The following is a 22,111-nucleotide window of genomic DNA, read 5'->3' on the forward strand; positions in this document are numbered from 1 at the left end:
TCTGACTTACTCCCCTTCATTCTTCCCCTCCTGCTATCTTCTTCTTTTTCTTTTTTCTTAACATATCTTGCATTATTTGTTTCAGAAGTACAGATCTGTGATTCAACAGTCTTGCACAATTCACAGCGCTCACCATAGCACATACCCTCCCCAATGTCTATCACCCAGCCACCCCATCCCTCCCACCCCCCACCACTCAGCAACGCTCAGTTTGTTTCCTGAGATTAAGAATTCCTCATATCAGTGAGATCATATGATACATGTCTTTCTCTGATTGACTTATTTCACTCAGCATAACACCCTCCAGTTCCATCCACGTCGTTGCAAATGGCAAGATCTCATTCCTTTTGATGGCTGCATAATATTCCATTGTGTATATATACCACCTCTTCTTTATCCATTCATCTGTCGATGGACATCTTGGCTCTTTCCACAGTTTGGCTATTGTGGACATTGCTGCTATAAACATTGGGGTGCACGTACCCCTTCGGATCCCTACATTTGTATCTTTGGGGTAAATACCCAGTAGTGCAATTGCTACATCATATGGTAGCTCTATTTTCAACTGTTTGAGGAACCTCCATACTGTTTCCCAGAGTGGTTGCACCAGCTTGCATTCCCACAAACAGTGTAGGAGGGTTCCCCTTTCTCCACATCCCCGCCAGCATCTGTCGTTTCCTGACTTGTTAATTTTAGCCATTCTGACTGGTGTGAGGTGGTATCTCATGGAGGTTTTGATTTGGATTTCCCTGATGCCGAGCGATGTTGAGCACTTTTTCATGTGTCTGTTGGCCATTTGGATGTCTTCTTTGGAAAAATGTCTGTTCATGTCTTCTGCCCATTTCTTGATTGGATTATTTGTTCTTTGGGGGTTGAGTTTGATAAGTTGTTTATAGATTTTGGATACTAGCCCTTTATCTGATATGTCATTTGCAAATATTTTCTCCCATTCTGTCGGTTGTCTTTTGGTTTTGTGGACTGTTTCTTTTGCTGTGCAAAAGCTTTTTCTCTTGATGAAATCCCAATAGTTCATTTTTGCCCTTGCTTCCCTTGCCTTTGGCGATGTTTCTAGGAAGAAGTTGCTGCGGCTGAGGTCAAAGAGGTTGCTGCCTGTGTTCTCCTTTAGGATTTTGATGGACTCCTGTCTCACGTTTAGGTCTTTCAAACATTTGGAGTCTATTTTTGTGTGTGGTGTAAGGAAATGGTCCAGTTTCATTCTTCTGCATGTGGCTGTCCAATTTTCCCAACACCATTTGTTGAAGAGACTGTCTTTTTTCCATTGGACATTCTTTCCTGCTTTGTCAAAGATGAGTTGACCATAGAGTTGAGGGTCCATTTCTGGGCTCTCGATTCTGTTCCGTTGATCTATGTGTCTGTTTTTGTGCCAGTACCATACTGTCTTGATGATGACAGCTTTGTAATAGAGCTGGAAGTCTGGAATTGTGATGCCGCCAGCTTTGCTTTTCTTTTTCAATATTCCTCTGGCTATTCGGGGTCTCTTCTGGTTCCATACAAATTTTAGGATTATTTGTTCCATTTCTTTGAAAAAAGTGGATGGTATTTTGATGGGGAAGCACATTCTGGTTTTAAGATGTTTGGAGCTTGAGGTAGGCTGGCCCAAGGTTAGTTAACTACCTATTGACTGGTTATGTCTGTGTAGTTCTCTAAGACAAAAACTTGGCACCTGTCCTTAATCTCCCTGTCACCTTTCAAATCTAATATAGATTTTGCCACCCCACCTATGGCCTGGTGATTTTACCAATGAAGTATTTCTGCATCCATCCATAGTTTAGTAGAAACTGTCATCCTTTAGAGGACTGATCATGGTTGATAATTATATATTTATTATTTTGATTGTTTGGTCATTATCTATCTTCCTCCTGAGACTACGAAGTCTAGAGGCGAGGAATGCATTTGTTTTACCCAACACTACATCCACCATGCCTAACCTGGCACATAGTAGGCATTTAATAAATATTTATTGAATAAATAAATGAATAAATGGCATATTTTCTGTATGGCTTCATACACTAGCATTACAGCATATTAGGTTATGGCCTTCCTTTATCTCTATATACAATCTTAGGGTCTTTTGAATAACAAGGCCATATTCTGCATCTTCTAACACTTCCCTTTTCTTATTAAGCACCACCATCTTTGGGGATTGCCTTCCCAGATGGCCTATTTCAACACCTCTATTTTTTTTTTTTTAATGGCTTACACCAAAAATGCTGTAGGTGTATCATGTCCCCGTGTCTAAGATCTCGACTGGCCTACTTTGTAAAAGGCCTTGACCCCTTTACTTGGGAAAATGGAGAGGTCTGGGCTTGGGGGATGGGACTCAGGCTCCCACAGAAGGCCACCTACTGTGGCAGATAGCGGAATGCACATTGGATAAGCCTGGGGACAACTGCTTTTAGAAAATGCCCGGCCGCTTGGGACATACAACTGTTTCATCCATGCCTTCAGGACTGGCAAATTTGTCTCCATGAATTTTGACTTTATTTGATCTCTGACAAAGTGTTTATTTTTATTTATCTATTTATGTATTTAATTAATTTTTTTCTAAGAGAGAGAGAGAGTGCAAGTAGCGGGGAGAGTGGTAGAGGGAGAGGGATAGAGAGAATCCCAAGCAGGCTCCACGCCCAGCATGGAGCCCCACCTGGGGCTTGATCTCACGACCCTGAGATCATGACCTGAGCTGAAACCAAGAGTCGGCTGCCCAACCGACGGAGCCACCCAGGCGTCCCAGTTCTACCAAATCTGAATTTAAAATAAGAATCTACTATCATACCCTCATCTTTCCAAGATTTATGTATGGTTTTATGTATACTCATATATTATACCAAATGAATACTCTAAGATGCAAGAAACAGTTTAAGCGGATTACTGAATTTTGGACAATAGAGCTTATCCTCAAAATATGCAAACGTTTTTGTCCGGGGGGTGGTGGGAGGGTGACCCAGCTCACTTAAATAAATACAACTCTTCCCTCAGTTCGTTTTGCACTCAGTGAGTCTGGTGTGAAGGAGCATAGGACAAACAAGTTCCTGAAACTGAGGAAATTCATTTTTTCCCGACTAAACCACTTTCCTTTCCTGTTTTCAGAAGGAAAGCTCAGATGGCTGCAAACTCCGAAACGTGATTTATTTAGTAAGATGAGCCTGTCAACCCCCAGAATATTGGCGAAGTCAGCTGCCCTCTTTGAGAGCTGAACCCTGCAGTGTTTCACTGGATTTTGTTCTAAATTCTGCTGTCGTTTTTCCAGTGGGTCTTAGCAGACTCCTAGTAGGAGGAGGAACCGAAGGAGGAGTGGGGGTGACCTGAGGAGTGACTGGACATGCCCCTCCGCGATCTTGGTAACCTCATCAAGCTATGGGAATTTTTCTTACATTTGGACTCTTCAATAAGCTAAACAAATAATAGCTTAGTTGAAATGGCCTGAATGTCTGCAAAGTCTGAGTCTAATTAATAATCGTGGAGGCCAATGTTTTTTAAAGAGTTTCTGCTCGCTACAGAAACTACAGTTGATTCTATTTATGTTTTGTGTCCAGGCCTGCTAATGTGAACGGAGCCTCAAATGCCATCGTTTATAGATATGATCTTGGAAGAGACGGTGGGGGAAGGACCGAGGGGATTTTACCAGAAACGGAGCCACAGAGCTGCCCACTTGTCACACAGGTCACGGATGCTATGCAGCTCTGTGGGCTGCTCTGTAATGAGAAAGTACGCAAAGCATATAGCACCAGACGCCATGAAGACTACAACAATGGGGCAGTCTGTGTGACGGCCCTGCCAGCATCTGACCCGGAGGGACGGCAGACAGCATTAAGAAGACCCAAGTGCCAGGCAAATGGTGCCAACGATTAGTGCCACTGGGGTTCAAGGCAGGGAGAGTTCAAGGTGGAGGAGAGACCAGGGCAGACTCCCAAGAAGAGAGGGCTCAGCTGGGCCTAGAGGTCCAGACAGGCTTTGAGACAGGATTCAGATGGGGCAAAGGAAGAGAGGGGGGTATCTTCCCATCACAAACAAGCCTGACTTAAGAGGAGGGTTACTGCTGCTGAGTTGGGCCTCCCACTCTGCTAGCTCTGGAAAGAGGGTTAGTTCAGTAAAGTTAGGTACTTTCCAGAGTGTGAGAATACGATGCGGATTTTGATTGGAGGGCAACCCTTAGCAGTTCCTGGAGGAGTCTTGGAAGAGTAGGTGGAAGGGAAGGCCTGGAAGACGGGCTTTGCCTTTTGTCATAGCTTTGTTAGGGCCTGGGCCAGACTAGGGGGTACAGGTCTTCCAGTTCCCATGAGGGAAAGGGAGAAATCACAGAATCTGGTTTCCATAAATAAAACAATTTTATATACACCATGGAACAGATTTATTCTTCAGTTTCGCTGATCTTACAGCTTCCTTGATAACCAGGATGTTCATGCCAAAACTCGTGAGAAATCCTTGCCAGTATAGTTGTGTTTGCTTGACACGTGTTTATTGTTGCTCAAACTCACGGAATGCTCTACGCACTGCTTTACCTTCGCTTAATAGGGAGCCCGATGCAGGCTGAAATATTTATTCCAGGGAGATATTCCTAGAGGGACAGGCTTTGGTGCCAGGCACTGGGTTCTCCTTCTCATAGACAATGTGCCTGGCAGCAGGCACTGCCCTCAACTGCACACAAAGTGGGGACAGCTGGGGGGAGGGGTTGACATCATGGTAACCAGGCCAAGCGCTGGGATTCAAAGTTGCAGACCCATGTCAGTGGTGTCTGAAACCAGCCTTCAGGCAGGTCCCCGTTTCACTGGCTGCAGCACTTTTGCAAAGGCAAACCAAGACCCTGGAGACTTGCTGGACCTTTGCTTCATATTTTCGCCTGAGGGCTGGCGCTACCCTTACCAGTTGTGGTCAGTGGAAATTCCCCGAAGACGCCACAAGAAGGGAAAGCGAAAGAATCGTTTCTTCCTTTACAGCTGTACTGGCTTGAAGGGCTACAATCTTTCAACCACCCAAAGTCTGTCTTAAAATTTATCAACCGTATTCTGCAAAAGCAAGTAGGACTTCTGTCCTCGGAGGTAGAGTCCTTGAGCATGTGTGGAAGGAAAGATATTCTTTTCAGGCTGTGTTAAGTAGCCAGCTTCTCCTGGTGAGGGGACTTCATCCTTCGAGCCGAAATCACTATTTTCAGACGTGTTCCCCACCTAGTGGTGGGCTCCTCCGCCCACCCACCGTGCACGCAGAGGTCAGGCTTCGCCTTTGCTGCACCTGTGTGAACTGCATTGAGCCATTTCACATCTTTGGTCCTCCATGTCTCCTCCTCTGAAATGGAGCTGTTCTCTGGTCTACCCACATTACTGAGCAGAGCACTAAGGTCATTTCCATCATGTGCATTAATGATACAGCAGAGTCTATTCTGGATCACCGCTCACTGCCATGCGGCCTTGCACAAGCTAGTGGATCTCTGTCCTTACGGCAGCTACTTCTGTAGAAGGGATGACAATATCCACACTAAAGGCTGGTTGTGAGAATCTGATGAGACGCCTATGTAAAATGATCGGCACGGTGTCTAGAACCTCAGGACTCACAGAATGGTAGCTTTTATTATTTTTACCTTCCTAGGGAAATAGAGGCGGGGGGAGAAAGCACAGGCTCTGGAGTCACCCCTTACAGCCATGTGCTCTCAGGAAGGTTATCTGAGGTTCTGTGTCTTCATCTGTAAAAAAGGAATAAGAACATTTTCTTCACAGGGTTGTTATGATGCTAAAATAGGGTCATATTCACTGGGATAAAGGAACAATGTTTTGTCCCAAATACAGCTGTGATCTACAGTGGTTGATCTCTTCTTTTTTTTTTTTTAAGATTTTTAAAATTAATGAATTAAGAGATGAGAGTGAGCATGTGTGAGCAGGGGGAGGGGCAAAGGGAGAGGGAGAAAGAGAATCTCAAGCAGAGTCTGTCCTGGGCGCCAGAGCCTGATGCAGGGCTTGATCTCACAACACTGAGATCATGACCTGAGCCAAAATGAAGAGTCTGACGCTTAACCAACTGAGCCACCCATGTGCCCTATACAGCTGTCAATTTCTTTCTGCCTTTTCCCTATGTCCTGCCACTGAGAGACTAAAATGGGAAACAGGTGAGAATGCCATGAAAAATAAACATTATACAAATCTAACACAAAAGTACTTCTCCCTTAGAGTAGGGAGGGCTGGGGAACAGTGAAGAGACCAAAACACAAGAACCAGTTTGTGGAAGCTGAGAATTCCGGGATTTGCTGAATCCAGGCCCTGGATAATCAGCTCCTGGTAATCCAGTGGTGATTTTCCATTTCCTCAGATGTTCTCAGCCTCGTACTGTGGAAAGAGCAGGATCTCTGGAACCAGGCCTCGGTTCAAATTCCCCACTCGACCATTATGAGCAGGAAGACTTGGGCAGTTTCTCTGAGCTGCCTACACCCCAGCTTCCTCACCTGTAACACTGGGACAAGACCCTCTGGAGAGAGTGACGGTGGCAGTGCCTAGCAGAAGTGCTGGCGGATGGAAGATGCTCCACAAGTCACTGTGAGTTTCCTTCTTCACAGGCCGACATTACTATTGATCCCAAGGGTTTATTTATTTGTTATCTGGAGGAGAAATGGATCAAGGGCCACGATTCTCGATTCCCTGAGAGTCTGAATTTCAAGCATCATTGTTCTATTGTCAGGCTTTGTATCTGGCTATAGGTCCCACTGAACTTCGAGTAAAATGGCCCTCCAGGTTGTGCATGGTTTAGCCTTTGATTGCCTCCTCACGTCATCTTCTGCCATTTCCCACTTCTTCTTCCTTCATTCTCCCATGCTCCATCACAGGGCTGAGTGCTGCCAAGAATGTTTTATCCATGCCCTTCCAGTGGATGGCTTGATTTCATTCTTCAGGTCATGTCTTCAAAGGGGCCTGGGCTCTGTGTCAATCCCTTTACTCTTAATCTTGGTGGCTGGTTGTTACTTTTGTACCACTTATCACAATTTTAACTATACATATGTATTTATTTACATTTTTTATGTGCCCCTCCCACTAGATTGTAAGCTCCACCAGGCCAGGGTCTCCATTGCTTTACTTGTAGCTGAGTGGCAAGAGTGTACTATTTAAGGTTTTCAATGAGTACTGGCTAAAAGAGCAAAAAAATATTAGCTCCTGCATCTTGATTTGGGATTTAAATATAAGGTCATGATGGGCTGAAAAGCTGATGAACCATCTGAGATTGTTGAGAGCTGCTTTGTACTCCTATTTGGGATAATTAAGACCAGTCCTGTTTTATTATAAGAAAATCACCAGCCACAAAACAACATCCGTGGGAACAAGTTGGAATAGACGCTTCAGATGGCAGAGGAAAAAACAAGAGTTTTCTTTTCGGTATCCGGAGGAGAAATGAACCTACTTCTTAAAAATAGCCAACTTGAGGCCATAATTATTTCTGTCTGTCTTGAGAAAGATGAGCCCCGCCGTGCTTGTCCCTGTTTCTCTGTCCAAGTAAATGAATTAACAACTGCCATAAACATGGGTTTCAAGTGTTGAAAGGATCTCAACCATGAGCGTTAACTCCCAGATAAAAAGCTCAAAAGAACGTTATCATTCAGCTCAAGTTTGGAGACTGGAGTCTCAAATTATTATTTTTTTCCCAGTCTTTGGGAGACCATTGTGCTAAAATTCCTGAAACATCTTTAGAGTTATTTCCATTTGGGGGTGGGAAGAGTTTTCCAAACACCTAGGGGGCTCACGTCGAGCTTGGGTGAGTTGCTAAGGTAGAAACAGTCAAGTACAACACCAGTTTATGCAGATAAAATGATTCTGATTATTTGGGTAGGAACTGCCTCTTGAGTGATGTGGGCACATGGCTCCTAAGAACCTTTGAACAGGTAAGAGCTGTCCCTGTTCAGAATCCAGCTATCTGAAAGCAAGACTGTGCACTCATGCTGCAGTAGGCTCCTGCCTCTAGACCCCCCCATTTTTTCCCCTATATACAGATACCACCATCAGATTCTCTTCTGAAATATCACTTGTTAGATGTTCCAAATGTTTCAGTGATTACACCCACGAAGTTGGAATCAAAACCCCTTCAAGGCTCTTATCAGTCTGGTTCCAAACCAATGTCTAGGTTTGTTTCTTATTACTCCTGATCCTTTACCAAACTTTCCCCCAAGACAGATAGGCATTATTATACTTTTCCCTTTTCCAGCTTTTGGCCTGGGGTCATGTCATCTATTCCCTGGTGCTACCCATCATTCCTCCCGGGTCTTTCATAGATTTAGGTCTGTCCCACTTTCTCATGAAGGCTCCAGCCCACAATAATCCACCTCTGAGCTTCATGATCAGCCCCAAATCATGTTTTGCACCATTTGGGTATTGTTTTATATGTTTATTGCAGTCCTTGTTGCCTATGTTGTCAAGTTTGCCACACTGATCCCAGAAATTATTTGGAGCAGGGGTCCCTCACCTGGGGATCTAATATTGGCACTGATAATTCTCTATCTCTCAATAATTTCCACTCTCTGGTGAAAGTAGTTTGAGTTGGTTTCTGTTCCTTATCAACAAATACCTCTTGAATAAGATGACCATCATCTGTACATATTTAAGGTAGGAGTTCCTAACCTGAGGTGAGATTATTTTTCACAATTCTGAAAACTTAAGGTTACATATATCAATGTTCTGAAAGTGCCCCTGGGGCATTTATTTAAAAAAAAAACCAACAGATTTAAAAGACAGAGATTTCTGGGCACCATCTCATACTGTCTGCAATAGAATCTCTGGGGATAGGACTTGGGAACTGGTATTTTAAGCAAGGTTCCCAGGTGGTTTTTAAGTATATTCAAGAAAATCTAGAGGATTGGGGGAAACTGACACTAATGTCCATTATATGATGAGGAAGGAAAGTGAAGGAGGAGGTAATTCATATGTCTTGAGTACCTATTATGTGCCTGGAAAAATATTAAGTAATTTCACCAGTGTTATCTCTTATAATCCTCAAACAGGCAGGTGATGTAAGTCTTACTATCAATCCCTTTTTACAAATAAGGAAACATGTGAGATAACTCATCCAAGGATCTATAAATGGTAAATCGCTGGGCCAGCATTTCAATTCTGGGATGACCAGCTCCAAAGCTCTTTTCACCCCACAGGAGTTCTTAGCGAACCTTGGAGGGAGTGAGAGTGGGCATGAAAGTACATTGGAGTTTTCCTAGGTCAGTCGGGGGGAGCTGGGTAGATCCTGGTTCTGGCTGGTATCACCTGGATTAAGACCCCCTTGATATCTGAAGGGGATAGTGACCCTCTGAGCTCTGAATCTGCATCCTGGACCCTGGAGCCTGGTGAGCTTCTGCTGGAGAAACTGCAGGCCATCTGCCCAATCACAAAACCTAAAGGTAGAGGAGACAGTGCTTCTGGACTTCATCACAGTGTGGCCCATACACTGGCCTTCTGGCTGGGGCTTTAAAGATCAGTATAAAATAAATAAATAAATAAATAAATAAATAAATAAATAAATAAATAAATAAATAAATACCAGCATCATCCAATATTCCGGCTGGACCAAGGGCCTGGCCTATGTATGGAGGGTGGAAAAGAGAGGCTGATCCTGTTCACTGACAGGAAATTGGGGGCTAAAAAAACCCATTTGTGTGTGTGGGGATTGTTCCATCCAACCCAGGTTGGGGTGGAAAGAAGGGATAGTGATTGAAAACCCTGAAGAAGAGTGAATCCCTCATATTTGGGGACCACAGGTCTACAGTTGTGGTTCCAGTAAAGTCCCCTGGGAAGATCTTAAAAATCCTGCTCCAGATGACCTCAGCCAAGGTAAAGAACCACTGGTCGAAAGTACCTCTGATGGTCAAGAGATACAGACTGAGCCTGCCAATGCTCTAGAAGGCAGCCTGCATTCAGTCATGGTTGGAAAAGCTGAGGTCAGGTGCACACCATCAACCGATGTCTCCAGTGTGAGAACTGGAACTATCTGAAGTTTGGCTTGTTGCCAGACCAGAGTTCCCTTCAATTTTTTTTAAAAGATTTTATTTATTTATTTGACAGAGAGAGACACAGCGAGAGAGGAAACACAAGCAGGGGGAGAGGGAGAGGGAGAAGCAGGCTTCCCGCGGAGCAGGGAGCCCGACGAGGGGTTCGATCCCAGGACCCTGGGATCATGACCTGAGCCGAAGGCAGACGCTTAACGACTGAGCCACCCAGGCGCCCATTCCCTTCAATTTTTAATTTACCTTGTAGGGTCAACTGGCGCAGGAGAACGAAGAAAGAAACACGTGTGGAAGGCAGGAGAGAGAAGTGGGACATGATAGATAACAAAGATAGGCAAGGGAATGTTGTCTCAAGCAGAGAACACCAGCCTTCGAGGGAGGGGACTGGGCGATTTTTAGTGGATCGGGGGCAGAGAGTGCCCAAGGTCCAGTTTTAGAGGAAGGGCTCTACTCACTGAGTGGATGATGCCTTGCAGAGCCTGAAAGCCGTCATTCACGGGAAACACGTGGTCCTTGCTGTCCGCAATCCGGGCCAGCTGAGAACACAGCAAACACACAAACGCACATGGAGATGTGTCAGGCTTGGCTGCAGAGAACTGAGTCCAGGGGGCTCCGTCGACTTTTAGAACCCAGAGGAACCTGAGGCCTTGGGCCTCACCAAAAAGCCCTCAGTAATAATGAGCTTACCAGTGGCCTTTCTGGAGCAGGCCTAGAAGGTCAGCTCCAGCTTTTACATTTGTTTTGATACTTTTCGCCTTGGGAGCAGAGGTAAGATTGCTCAGCTAGATGAACATTTGGCCTGGGTGGATTTATTTATGGATTTGGGGGCAGGCCATTGGCTCATTTTTCTCCCATTCGCTCAGATTTCTGTTGGCAACTGTATTTGAATCGAACAGACTCAGGTTTCCTTTCAGAGCAACTTTAAAAATAAATTTAAGTTTTGGTGTTGGGCGAGGCCAATGAATGGAGCCCCTTCCATTTCGCCCAAATTACTCATTGAGGAGAGGACCCTTGCAATTGGTTTGGCTCTCTTGTTTCATGGAACAGAGGACAGGAGAAAGAAGAATCTGATCTGTGGACTTTTCTACTCCAAATCTATAGTTCTGTGACTGCCACCATCATGGTCAGTGCCATGACCTTCCCTGATTGCAAAAGTAACACATAACCAATGGGAAGTTTCAGAAAACCCAGGAGTGTTAAAAAGAAAAAAAGTTACTCATTTATCTATCTTCCACCTACCATTTTTCTATTATTAATTTGATATACTATGGAGTCTTTCATACTTTTCCTCCCCAAATATACACATTTATTTTAAAAGTGGACTCAGACTATCCCCACTGTTTTGTAACCCTATTTTATTCACCTAATAACATATCACAAGCATTGTCCCATGTCATTAAAACAAAAAGAAATGATGACCTACATTGAGGAACACTTATGTAGGTTGTTAGCAAAATGTCACAATTTGCATATCTATACTTGTATATTCTTTTTGCCCACTTGCCAATTATGACTGACCCTTGAACAACATGGGTTTGACCTGAGCAGGTCTACCTACACGCGGATGTTTTTCAATAAATACAGTAAAATACTGTAAATGTCTTTTCTCTTCCTTGTGATTTTCTTAGTAACATTTTCTTTTGTCTGGCTTACTTCGTTATAAGAATAGAGTATATAATGCATATAACATACAAAATATGTGTTAATCAACTGTTTATGTTATTTCCAGTCAACAGTAGGCTGTTAGTAGTTCAGTTTTGGGGGAGTCAAAAGCTGTCAATGGATTTTTGACTGTGTAGGGGAGCTGATATCCCTATCCCTGCAGTGCTCAAGGACCAACTGTGTATTTATTTTTTTGTATTGAAAATGCACTGAATTTCTAATGGGAGAAGAGGGATGTTTGACATTTAAGCAAAATTAGATTCATTAAACTAAATGAAAAACAACAACAACAACAAGTTTTCTAATGTTATTCAGATCTGTTTCGACACCTTGGCAATTTAACATCTGCCAAGAAAGTCAACCAAAGAAGACACTGCCTGGATAGTCTGCGTTCACGGCCCCCAAGCACACTGGCTTGGTTTCACGTCCCTTACACATCCAATAATTCTTGCTTGCTCAACGTTTATGGAAAAAGAACCTATTTGAGGGGTGTTTGTGCTGCTGCACTGAATACACATGTTCTCTATTCACAAGCTCCCAGACCTGAGGAAATCCATACCTGTGTTTCATTGAAATCCTTCACACCGACACAGTAAACAATGGCACCAAGATCTCGGGATCTGTTAGCCTGGGTCAATGGAGAAAAGCCATTAGACAGAGAAGTGGCAAATATACTCCTTTTGGATTAACCAGACTAACTTCCACAATCAGGTATTTATTGAGCACCTACTATGTGCCAGGTACCACAATGGAGAGGGCAATCCCTGTCCTCAAGGAGTTCACCCTCTAGTAAACAGCACATTCTACCGTAACGTATGAGGGACATGAGGGGAGTGATTAGCCTCATGGGATGTGCTGAGAAAGAGCGTTGGAAGTAGAGTCTTATGAAGGGATTTGAAAGATGAGGGGAGGAAAAGGGAACAGGAAGCTAGGATAAGCCTGTTAAATATTCTTGTGGGGGGGCGCCTGGGTGGCTCAGTCGGTTCAGCATCTAGCTCTTGATTTTGGCTCAGGTCATGATCTCAGGGTCCTGAGATCGAGCCCTGCACTGGGCTCCATGCTCAGTGCAGAGTCAGTTTGGGATTCTTTCCCCTCCCTCTCTCTCCCCCCAGCTCCTCCCCCTGCTTGCTCTCTCTCTAAAATAAAAGTAAATAAATAAAATCTTAAAAAAATATTCTGGGGAAATGATTAGTCCATTCCTTTGAGGAATTTTTATTGACATACTTCTCTTCCTTTGTAATAGCAGCATGGTATAATAGAAAGGATGTAGCCTTTGGGACCCAATATACCTAGTTTTGGCTCTGCTCTGTAAAGTGTTTGGGGATTCAGTGAGATAACATATTCAGAGCTCCTCATACAAGGCCTAGAGCAACGCAGATGCTTATAAATGTCAGCACCCTTTGTGAATAAGGCCCTTTTCATTCCCACAGAGTACACTGGTTTAATGGTGTGGGAATTATGGTCTATATTCGAGTAAGGGAACCCATGACCTTCTCTACAATTAAGTATCGAGAGGGCAACATAATGAATAACATCCAGGTTTTGGCTTGATTTTAATATTTGATTTATTAAAGGCTCTGATATCTTATTTCCAGGTTCTTCTGTGTTTCAGAACAGAAACTAAAATTTGGAAATCATTGGAATATACAGTAGGTGCTTAATAAATAATTGATAGTAAACACATAGTAGGTGTTCAGTGTATGCATATTGATTTGAATTGTGTTCCTCCTCCACCCCTCGCTTTAGTATTCAAACCCACTTGTGATTGAAACATTCTGAAACACTGAATTTTAGAAGAAACAGACATCTTTTTTTCCTTCATTTTAAAAATATGCTTTGCTGCTTTAAGGATAAAACTAACTTTTAGACACAGTCTATCTCTAGCCTTATCTGTAGTAACTTCTTTGACTCTTTCCCTCTAATTGGGCTTTATATAGGATTCTCAAAAATGGAAAAATTCATTTCTTTATGTTATCTTGAGCTTTATCTTTCTTTTTCAGAAAGCCTCCTTCTCTTGGCGCTGGCACTCCAAATATTTTTCCAAGTTTGTATGCGCCATACCTAAAATTCTTTTCTACTAACCCGTACTTTAAGCCTCTGACATCCATCATTTATTTCATATTCAGTTATTTCCTTATTAGGGTTTTTACTTTATTTGACTGTTGTGTAGCACCCAAAATAAGCCATTCTGCATTCCCATTGTATCATTAGTTTCAACTTTAGAATATGGGAGTATATTATTTTCCAAATGCTCAGGCAGGGTCTGTCACATTTACTTGTGTGCTTCCCCGGTGCAAATGATCTTTTGTACTAGTTATGGGTAGGGGAGAAGTAGTGTGTTTACCTACATCATTTCCTCATGCCCTTAGCCAGCAGAGGCTTCAAAAAGCAGCATTACATCCTTACGTGGTAAGCACCGTGAGGGCAGCAAACGTACCTTCTTCACCTGTTTCCCTAGTATCAGGCAAAGTGCCCAGCACATGCGGTGCACTCAGTTAACACTGAATGAATGAATGAATGAATGAATGAACGAATGAATGAATGATTGTTTGCCAAGGGAGCTGAATTTAAATCAAATAATAGTCAAGAGCTTGAAGTAAGTGTCAGGCTCTGATTAACTCCTCCCCCAGAAGCCAGCATTTCCTTCCTCACTGCCTGTCTTTTTCCTTACTGTGTTTCTCTCTAACTTGGCCCGAATGAGCCTTTGTCACTTTGTCAGTAATGGTGAACTGGTTTCTTGGGCCAATTATACATGTGGCTCAAATCTCAGACTGGAAAAGAAAGGATTTCCTAAATATAAACATTATTACTCAACTCCCAAATAAACCTCTTTTTCTGAAACTCTTTATACAAACTGGAAGCTTCGTTTAGAGAGAATTCTCTTACTTGCTTTAAGGAATACTTTTCAAGAACATAAAGAAAAGGAAGGAGAAATACTGTAGGAGCAATTGCAATTTACTTTGCTACCAATTAATATTCAACTTTGATTCTCGGAGTGAGAATCTCAATGATTAATACCTTCTGACCAGATGGTTCTTACATATTTCAAGTGATTCTTTCCCCTCCTCCTGTTTTTAGCAGAAATGGGAGGAAAAACGGCACCGTTTTTGTTTGAAAGTGATATATAGTTATTTCAAAACTGCTAGATAAGTATAGTGCTTTCAATCAAGTCATGGTAAGCAACTTTTATCCCTCAAAACCCAGAGCAACAGGCAAATATTTTGAAAGGGGGAAAAACATCTACCATGTGTAAGACATGAGAGTTCACTTTAAAAAAATGAATTGTTATTATTATTTTTTTTACATATGAGACACTATTTTACCCTAGGGGTTTTACAAAGAACACCTATCTTGTTGTCTGAGTAGAAAGAGTGCAGCCCATTTCTGAGGAGGAAGGAGCCCTGTTTCCATGTCTGTGTTAGATATAGGCCAGGCCATCGCTTACCTCCCTCTCTGAATAGAAAAAGAGATCTTCATGGAGTTCCCCATCGGTCAAAGCAATGATGACGCTGGCCGTCCTGTATCCTGCTCAACACAACACAGACCCACTCAATCCATCTTGCCGCACTCAGGGAAACCCCCTCTCAGTCCTGGGAGTTGACGTCTCATAAGCTCAACTACCCGAGGTCAATCTTATGAGAACCAGAAACTTTTCTTTCGGGACTAGAAGCACCTCCAGCACGAAGAAGAATGCATCTGTGGGGACCAACTGTGGGGCGGGGCGGGGGGGTGGGGAGTTTTGCTTGTGGGTTTCTCAGTCCTCTCTCCAGAAATGGCCAAGCCTGCTGGAATGGTCACTGGACTGATAGCTGGGAGTAGCTCCAGTGAATTAAACTTCTTTGATTTTCTATTAACTGTCCATGTGACTGAGGTTAAGGCCTGGGGGGAGACTCTACCACATGGGCTGTTCAGGAGTCCTCACAGGCCGCAGTGGACCATACCCCTTACCCCTTGAAGAACCGGGCAAGGAGAAATAGTCGTGATTTATAAGCTGAGTGGAAGTTATTATACCAGCTGGGAAAACCTACTAGAATTCCTTCAGTGATTTTTAGACTTCTAACATGGCTGAGGGTTGGTTCATATTAACAAGCCTTAGTGTTGATACTGGGTCTGTTCTATTTGTCGCAGTTTAGAGGGAAATAGGAAGCAGACACCTCTACAAGCCTGGGAGAAAAATCCCCACTGTGATACTGAATCTCTTTCAAAAGATTTGCCTCAGATAAAGAAAGGCTATCCATGAAAGACACTGTAGTAATAGTAACAACAGCTAAAATCATAATAAGAAGTATATTTTCTACACTTTAAGTACATTGCATACATTTTTTTTTTCATTTAAATGAAGCCAACTTTAAACCACACTGGTATCTTCACCTTAATATCATACCCAATCACAGTAATGAAGTGGCTTGGAGCTTGGGGAAGGACAAAAAAAGATTAAATTTGACATAAAAATCCAAGACTTTACTAACCTATCCAAGTACTTATTAATTTAATGAATTCAGCATGCAAAGCTGTTCACGGACATTATAGACTGTGGCCCATAATGGGCTCCTCATTACTTTTATGTAACTTTTTTTTGGCATCAACAGGACGGTAGAATTTGACCTGGTACATGTCATCTTGTCTTCTTTGTGATGAGGTGTGGAGGATTATGGACATCACATTTATCTTTTGTAAAGTGAAGATACTGAAGCCCTTTTTCAGGCCGACACAGAAAAAAAAGTTTGATAATTCATATTATAGTCTTACCTTGACTGTTTTCATAATAAATCTGCTCGCTGGCCTGAAAAACACACAGAAGAGACATTAGACCTAGAGCCACTGTGTGCTATTCCAAATACCATAGTGGGCAGTGGGTTCTGGGGCTGGCTATGTGGGCCAGCTCAGTCTTGATTCTTTACGTAACCCACCCAGGCTTTGCTCAAATACCAATGGTCGGCGTTCATCTAAAGTTACCTTGACATTTAACTAATGTACTTGTGAACATGGATCCATGTCTTTCTTCTCACAGACTGGGACTTGTTTTCCTTATGACTGAAGTCACTGACGTTCTGTCTCAACCACTCACGCACCATATAGAAAAGTTTACCTTGGAAATGTCGGGGACTTGCGTGTGGCATGATTCATGAGTGTCAGCCAAGCATTAGCTAACAAGCCCTTTGTTGGTGTCAGGGAGGGAGCGAGGAAATTCACTTCTCTGGGATAGAGTTATCAGTGTGCAAGCTTGTGGGAAAAATTGTTTTTACTTCCTTGCTCTTGGAGGTTGTTCAGTTACATGTGTCTTATCTCATCGGCCATCCTTATGTTGATGTTTCCCTATCACACTTTATATTTAGAGTTGAAAACCATTTTAAAATTACCCTTTCAAATCCTTCATGCATGTAAGTGTCTCCTCCTGGCAGGACCTTCTGGAGTTCTTCTAGGCCTTGACGGATCTGTTCCCTGAAATCCAAAGACACCCTGTTAGTCTTATTAGAGCATTTTGCACTTTGCTGTGGAGAGAGATATGCATTACTCTTTTTTTGTGGATCCTGCGATAGTACCCCCACGTCCCCCAAAAGCCTATTAGAGCGAAAGTCTTGGTAGCACATTATCCATTCAGGGTTAGCCATAAGGGAGGATGAGTGAAATCTCAGATGAAGGGATCCTTTTGCAGGAATATCCACCTGCTCACAAGAGCTTTCTGCCCCTTAACAGGACAAAGTTTTCATTCTACATTGGAAATGAGTCCTAAAATGCAACTGCTCCGGAGGGGATGACATGACAACTCAGGCAACTTTATATCAAGATGCAAACAGCTCACGTGAGCCAGAAAGAGGCGAGTACCAAGAACCCAGGGCAAGGCCACCACAAGGAGCGACGGTGGGACGGCAGGTGTTGGGAGCAAACTCTGCTGCCTGCACGGATGTGTCAAAGGAAACTGTGTAGTCAGCTTTGAAAATAAAAGCTCAGGCAATCTACCCTTTCCAGGACAACCGAGAGTGTTTTCTGTGGGCTGGTGTCCATGTTTTCTTACTCTGGTTGCTCAGGGTAGTGGTGGGGGGGGGCAGGAAGAGGAAGTGGGTTATGGCACTGGGAAAGGGTCCAACTGGTGATGGGAAATGTGGATGGTCTGTGGACTGAAGAGAATCTTTGTAGACCATTCTCTCTGGGATGTAAGATGTCCACATCCACATTTCTGTCTTTTAAATAGCTCCATACCATGCCCAAAGGGCAAAAAAAGTTAATTTCTGAAGAAACATTAACCTTATTCCTAATCTGTAAGCCTACAAAAGGGTTTGTAATTATCTCTCACCGGGGCCTCTTTAGTGACAGAGGCGGAGTTGCACTATGTAAATTAGGAAGGCAAGCTCCTTTTGAGTAAGGAAAGAACCTCCCATTTACTGAGCTTCCGCTATGTACAAGGCCCTGATCAAGGATTTCTGATTTTATGTTCTCAATAACTGCTCAAGGTGGGCATTATGGCTCTCCTACAACAGGTGAGAAAATGTGGTTCAAAGACATTAAGCAGGAGATCAGACTTGAAATCAAATTGGTCTGACTCAAAAATGGCTCTCTACTCTGCCCAGCATTCTCCTTTAGATCAGTGCTAGAGAAGTGGGAGGTTTCAGTAACACTTGATTAATGAGGAGCAATGGTAATTTCTAACACTGACTGAGTAGTCACTATGTGCCAACCCCTGTTAGAAATACACCACCTATAATTAATTCGCTTATATCTTAAGAAAGCTCTTTGAGGTAGATATACTGTTATGTCTGTTTCACAGATAAGGAAACTGAGTCACAGAGTGGCTAAGGAACTTGCCCAAAGTCCCTCGACTACTAAGTGGCAGAGGTTGAATTTGAAACCCAGAGGCCCTGTTCTCCATCACTATGTTAAACAGTTTCTCCTTGAATGAATGAACAAAATTCATTATTATCTTATCCCGGCAATTGCTTGGGGAAGAAGTCTAGTGCAAAATTAACTTTCTGTTAAAACTGATGCAGTGACGAGGCTGGATTGCCAAGATGTTGGAAGTTTTAAAAGACAAACCAAACAGGGGTTCGCCTGAGCTTGTCCCTGGCCTGGGTTGCTGATGCTTCTCAAGTGGAATATTTAAGACCAAGTAACTCAGACTTTGGGAAATGTTCTGACTATTGTCTGCTTTTCTTTCCAGGGCCTAGATATCAGACCACGTGCCCAGCTGCCCAAGTCAGAAACCAGAAGCCTTCCTGGCCCCTCTGCCTTCACTTCCCTCTCTCCTTCTGCTCCCCCTACATAATCTGCCATCGAGTCCATCAGTTCTATTCTAGACATTCGTAAAACTGACTACTTCTCTATCTCTTCTGCCAGGGCCATGGTCTGAGCCATCATCTTCTCTTGCTTAGATCACTAAGACAGTCACTTGCTATCTTTTGACTGTCCGCTTGCCCTTCTTCCGTTCATTCTCCACATGGCTGTTACAATGTTCTTAAAATATAGGTTAAAACATGCCGAATCATTCACTCCGCTGCTCCAAACCCTTCAATAGCAGTTGGGTTACACTTGGTATAAATCTGAAAAACTTGCCAAGCCTTCCAGTGCCTACATGGGATGGTTCCTCTGCCTCCCTGTTCGGCCTCATCTGTACCACTCTGCCCCCACTCTCCTCGCTTGAGCTCCCCTGGTCTTCCCAAGCAACTTTCTCCAACAGGCCTTTCACACCTGCAATCATTGCTGCCTGTGGACTGGGGCTACCATTGCCTAGCCCTTCACTGGGCTAATTCTTACCCAGACTTCAGTCCCAACCTAAATGTCAATTGCTCAAAGTAGCCTTACTTGACTTCCTCTATTTAGACTAACTCCCTCAATTAGGATTTCTCATGGCACCCAACAATTTTGTAACTAATAACATTTGGTTATGTATTAATTTGTTTAGCTATCTCCTTCACCAGTTCGAGACTCTAAACTCCATGAGGGCTGGGCCTTGTCTGTTTTTGTCCCCACTATATCTTCTGTGCTTACTACAGTGCTTGGAACAGAACAAACATTCAATAAATATTTACTGAAGAAGTTAATCATCCTAGGAAGAAGTCAGTCTTGGGGGCAGGGATGAGCTTCACGTGGACATGTGGAGGGAGGCCAGGCAGACGCTGACTTGATAACTGAGCCTAGATCTGTGCCCATGTGGTGGTTAGAAACCATTCTCTGTGTTGTACCCCTTTATATTGCCCCCGGTATTTCAATAACTCCTATCAAAAGGCATAGTTTAATTTTAACTCTGTCGTTTGGTGATAAGAAAGGGTATACATCTGTGCATTAGAAGGAGGGATAAAGATGACATTATCAGAGGGCAGCACTGCCCTGTTGGCCAGCAGTTTCAAGAGGGAAGGACAGTGGCAAGGTGGCAAGAGGGTGAGGCTGGGGTATGGGACTGAGGTTGGGATAGGGGACTGGGGGTTTGTTCCTGAGGACACAGAGGTGGCACGTGGAACACTTCAGAAGAGCTGGGGGCACTAAAGAGGAGGGGGCTAATTTCTGACAATTAGGTGAGAAGAGACTGGGCATTAAAAGTAAATGTGAAAAAGAAAAGAAAATGTGGCGTTATCTTTGCAAAGTTCAGGACATTTCGGCAACACTAAAATTGGAATCTTGTGTTAAGACCGAAGCTTAAAAAAAGAGGGTTAAAAAAAGGCATATTGGGGGTGTGGAAAAGGTTCCTTGGCTTCACTGTATTTTTTTCTCTGCCAAATAAAGTCTGGGAACTGGGGTGTTTTCTCTAAGCCTATTTCCTTTTCTTTATAAGTGTTTTCTTGGGCTTTCTATTTTTTTGGTACCAGAACAAGCAAAGGCTGTTTTGGAAAATGTCTTTCTCCCTGATACTTTATGTCTGGCAAGATAGGAACTCACCAGTCCCAAGCAGTGATCACAACCTCCCCATATACCACCCTTCTTGGTCAAAAGATCAAATGACTTATGGCCCCACCTCCCTACTCCTTGTCCCTTCTCTAAGCACCCACAACATCTAAGCAAACAGAACACACGGTTCATGGGAATGGTGGGTCTGTTTTAATTCTGGGACAATAGAACTATTAATAAGGGCCTATTTTTTTTTTTTTTTAATGCTCTCTGAGGAATGGAAGAAAACAGGGAGAAAGATCTTTTAAAGGGGGTGATAAGAACCTCTCTGAGGACTTGGTTATTACCAAATGAAATGTTATCTTCCTGGGAAATGAGAGAGGCAGGGAATCCTATGGAGAGGCTGCTAGTAAAGAGTCTCCTATTTTCCTTGGTGGTTTCACATGTCTGCCAGTGTTCCTACGTAGAAGTGAAGGGTTTCCAGTTCACATGTCCTGTGTTTCTTGTACAATCCCTCCAAGACTTAATGATGAGCATAGAGTAGATAATTTGCTGTTGAATGAATGATTCCAGCTTGGATGCATGCATGCATCCATTCATTCATTTTCCACAACGATTTACTGAGCATGCACCGTGCCCCCCAGCACTGCACTGGTTTGTAGGGGTAGGGGGTGGGAGAATTGGTCACGACGTCTGCTGGACTTTCTGTGGCCCGGGGAATTTTCCCATACTTCATGAAGATTACTTTCTGGGATTCTGGTTGTGATGTGACATTTTGATAAGATTTGCTGATGGAAACGTTAAAGGATGGACACACATAAGCATGTCAAGAAGCACTACATTCAACAAGCTTTTCTCCTAAGTATCCTAGTGATGTTCCTACTGCAAAATCCTCCTTGGGGTTATGCAATGTCTACCACATTTTCAGTCCATAAAACAATCTCCACCACCACCCCAGAATAACCCAACATCAGCTCTACATTGTCAACTTCTTGCCTCTGAGTAAAAGACCTTCCAGTTCTGTGGAATTGGACTTTTCTCAAATGTCCGGCAGTTGTTGGCTTTGGAGCCTCAACTTATATTGTAAACACACATCACTACTTACTACTGCTAATGCTGCATTTACAACATTTCCAGATGGCCTTATGGCTCCAGATGCTGACTACCAAAAACATGGAGTGAACAGAACAAAAGATCATAGATTAATTAAAGACCTTTCATTGCTACTTTTGCAGTCTTGATGTTTCACAGCCAACTCTAATCATTTGTTTATAATGTATATAAATGATAGCCTCTTTGGGACTTTTACGTAAGGATAGGCCAACATGATTAATGATACTGAGCTGCATGCTGAACCAAAGATCCTTTTCTATATATATATATTTTTAGTGAGCTATAATTTATATGCAGTAATATGTACAGATATTTATTCATTTCTTTTGTATTGATGAATTTCTTTCCATAATGTTGTTTATAATATTTCTTCATTATCTTTTAACATCTGTAGGATCTGTAGTTACATCCTTTCTATAGCAGTTGCTCTATGGATTACAGTATTCACCCTTACTTTAACACAGGCTACTATAAGTTAATACTGTGTCACTTCTCGTATAATGAAAAAACGAACGCTTTAACATTCTGATTCCATATATC

General features: G+C 43.0%; 1 protein-coding gene across 2 annotated transcripts in view; it reads right to left on the minus strand.

Annotated features, from left to right (window-relative positions):
• The window catches only part of ANTXR1 (ANTXR cell adhesion molecule 1), a 211,868-nt gene that overhangs the window by 143,151 nt on the left and 46,606 nt on the right, over positions 1–22,111 (minus strand). For both annotated transcript variants that reach the window (XM_028116302.2, XM_088026499.1), the window contains exons 4-8: positions 17,002–17,083; positions 16,391–16,424; positions 15,087–15,166; positions 12,201–12,269; positions 10,435–10,515 (exon numbers count right to left, since the gene is read on the minus strand). In XM_028116302.2, coding sequence (XP_027972103.1) covers positions 10,435–10,515; positions 12,201–12,269; positions 15,087–15,166; positions 16,391–16,424; positions 17,002–17,083 — 346 coding nt within the window. The remainder of the gene's footprint in view (positions 1–10,434; positions 10,516–12,200; positions 12,270–15,086; positions 15,167–16,390; positions 16,425–17,001; positions 17,084–22,111) is intronic.

This window comes from Eumetopias jubatus, unplaced genomic scaffold (assembly GCF_037043125.1).
Source record: "Eumetopias jubatus isolate StellerSeaLion01/CBP00866 unplaced genomic scaffold, mEumJub1_p1.0 scaffold_9, whole genome shotgun sequence".
In the NCBI taxonomy this organism is placed as follows: Eukaryota; Metazoa; Chordata; class Mammalia; order Carnivora; family Otariidae; genus Eumetopias; species Eumetopias jubatus.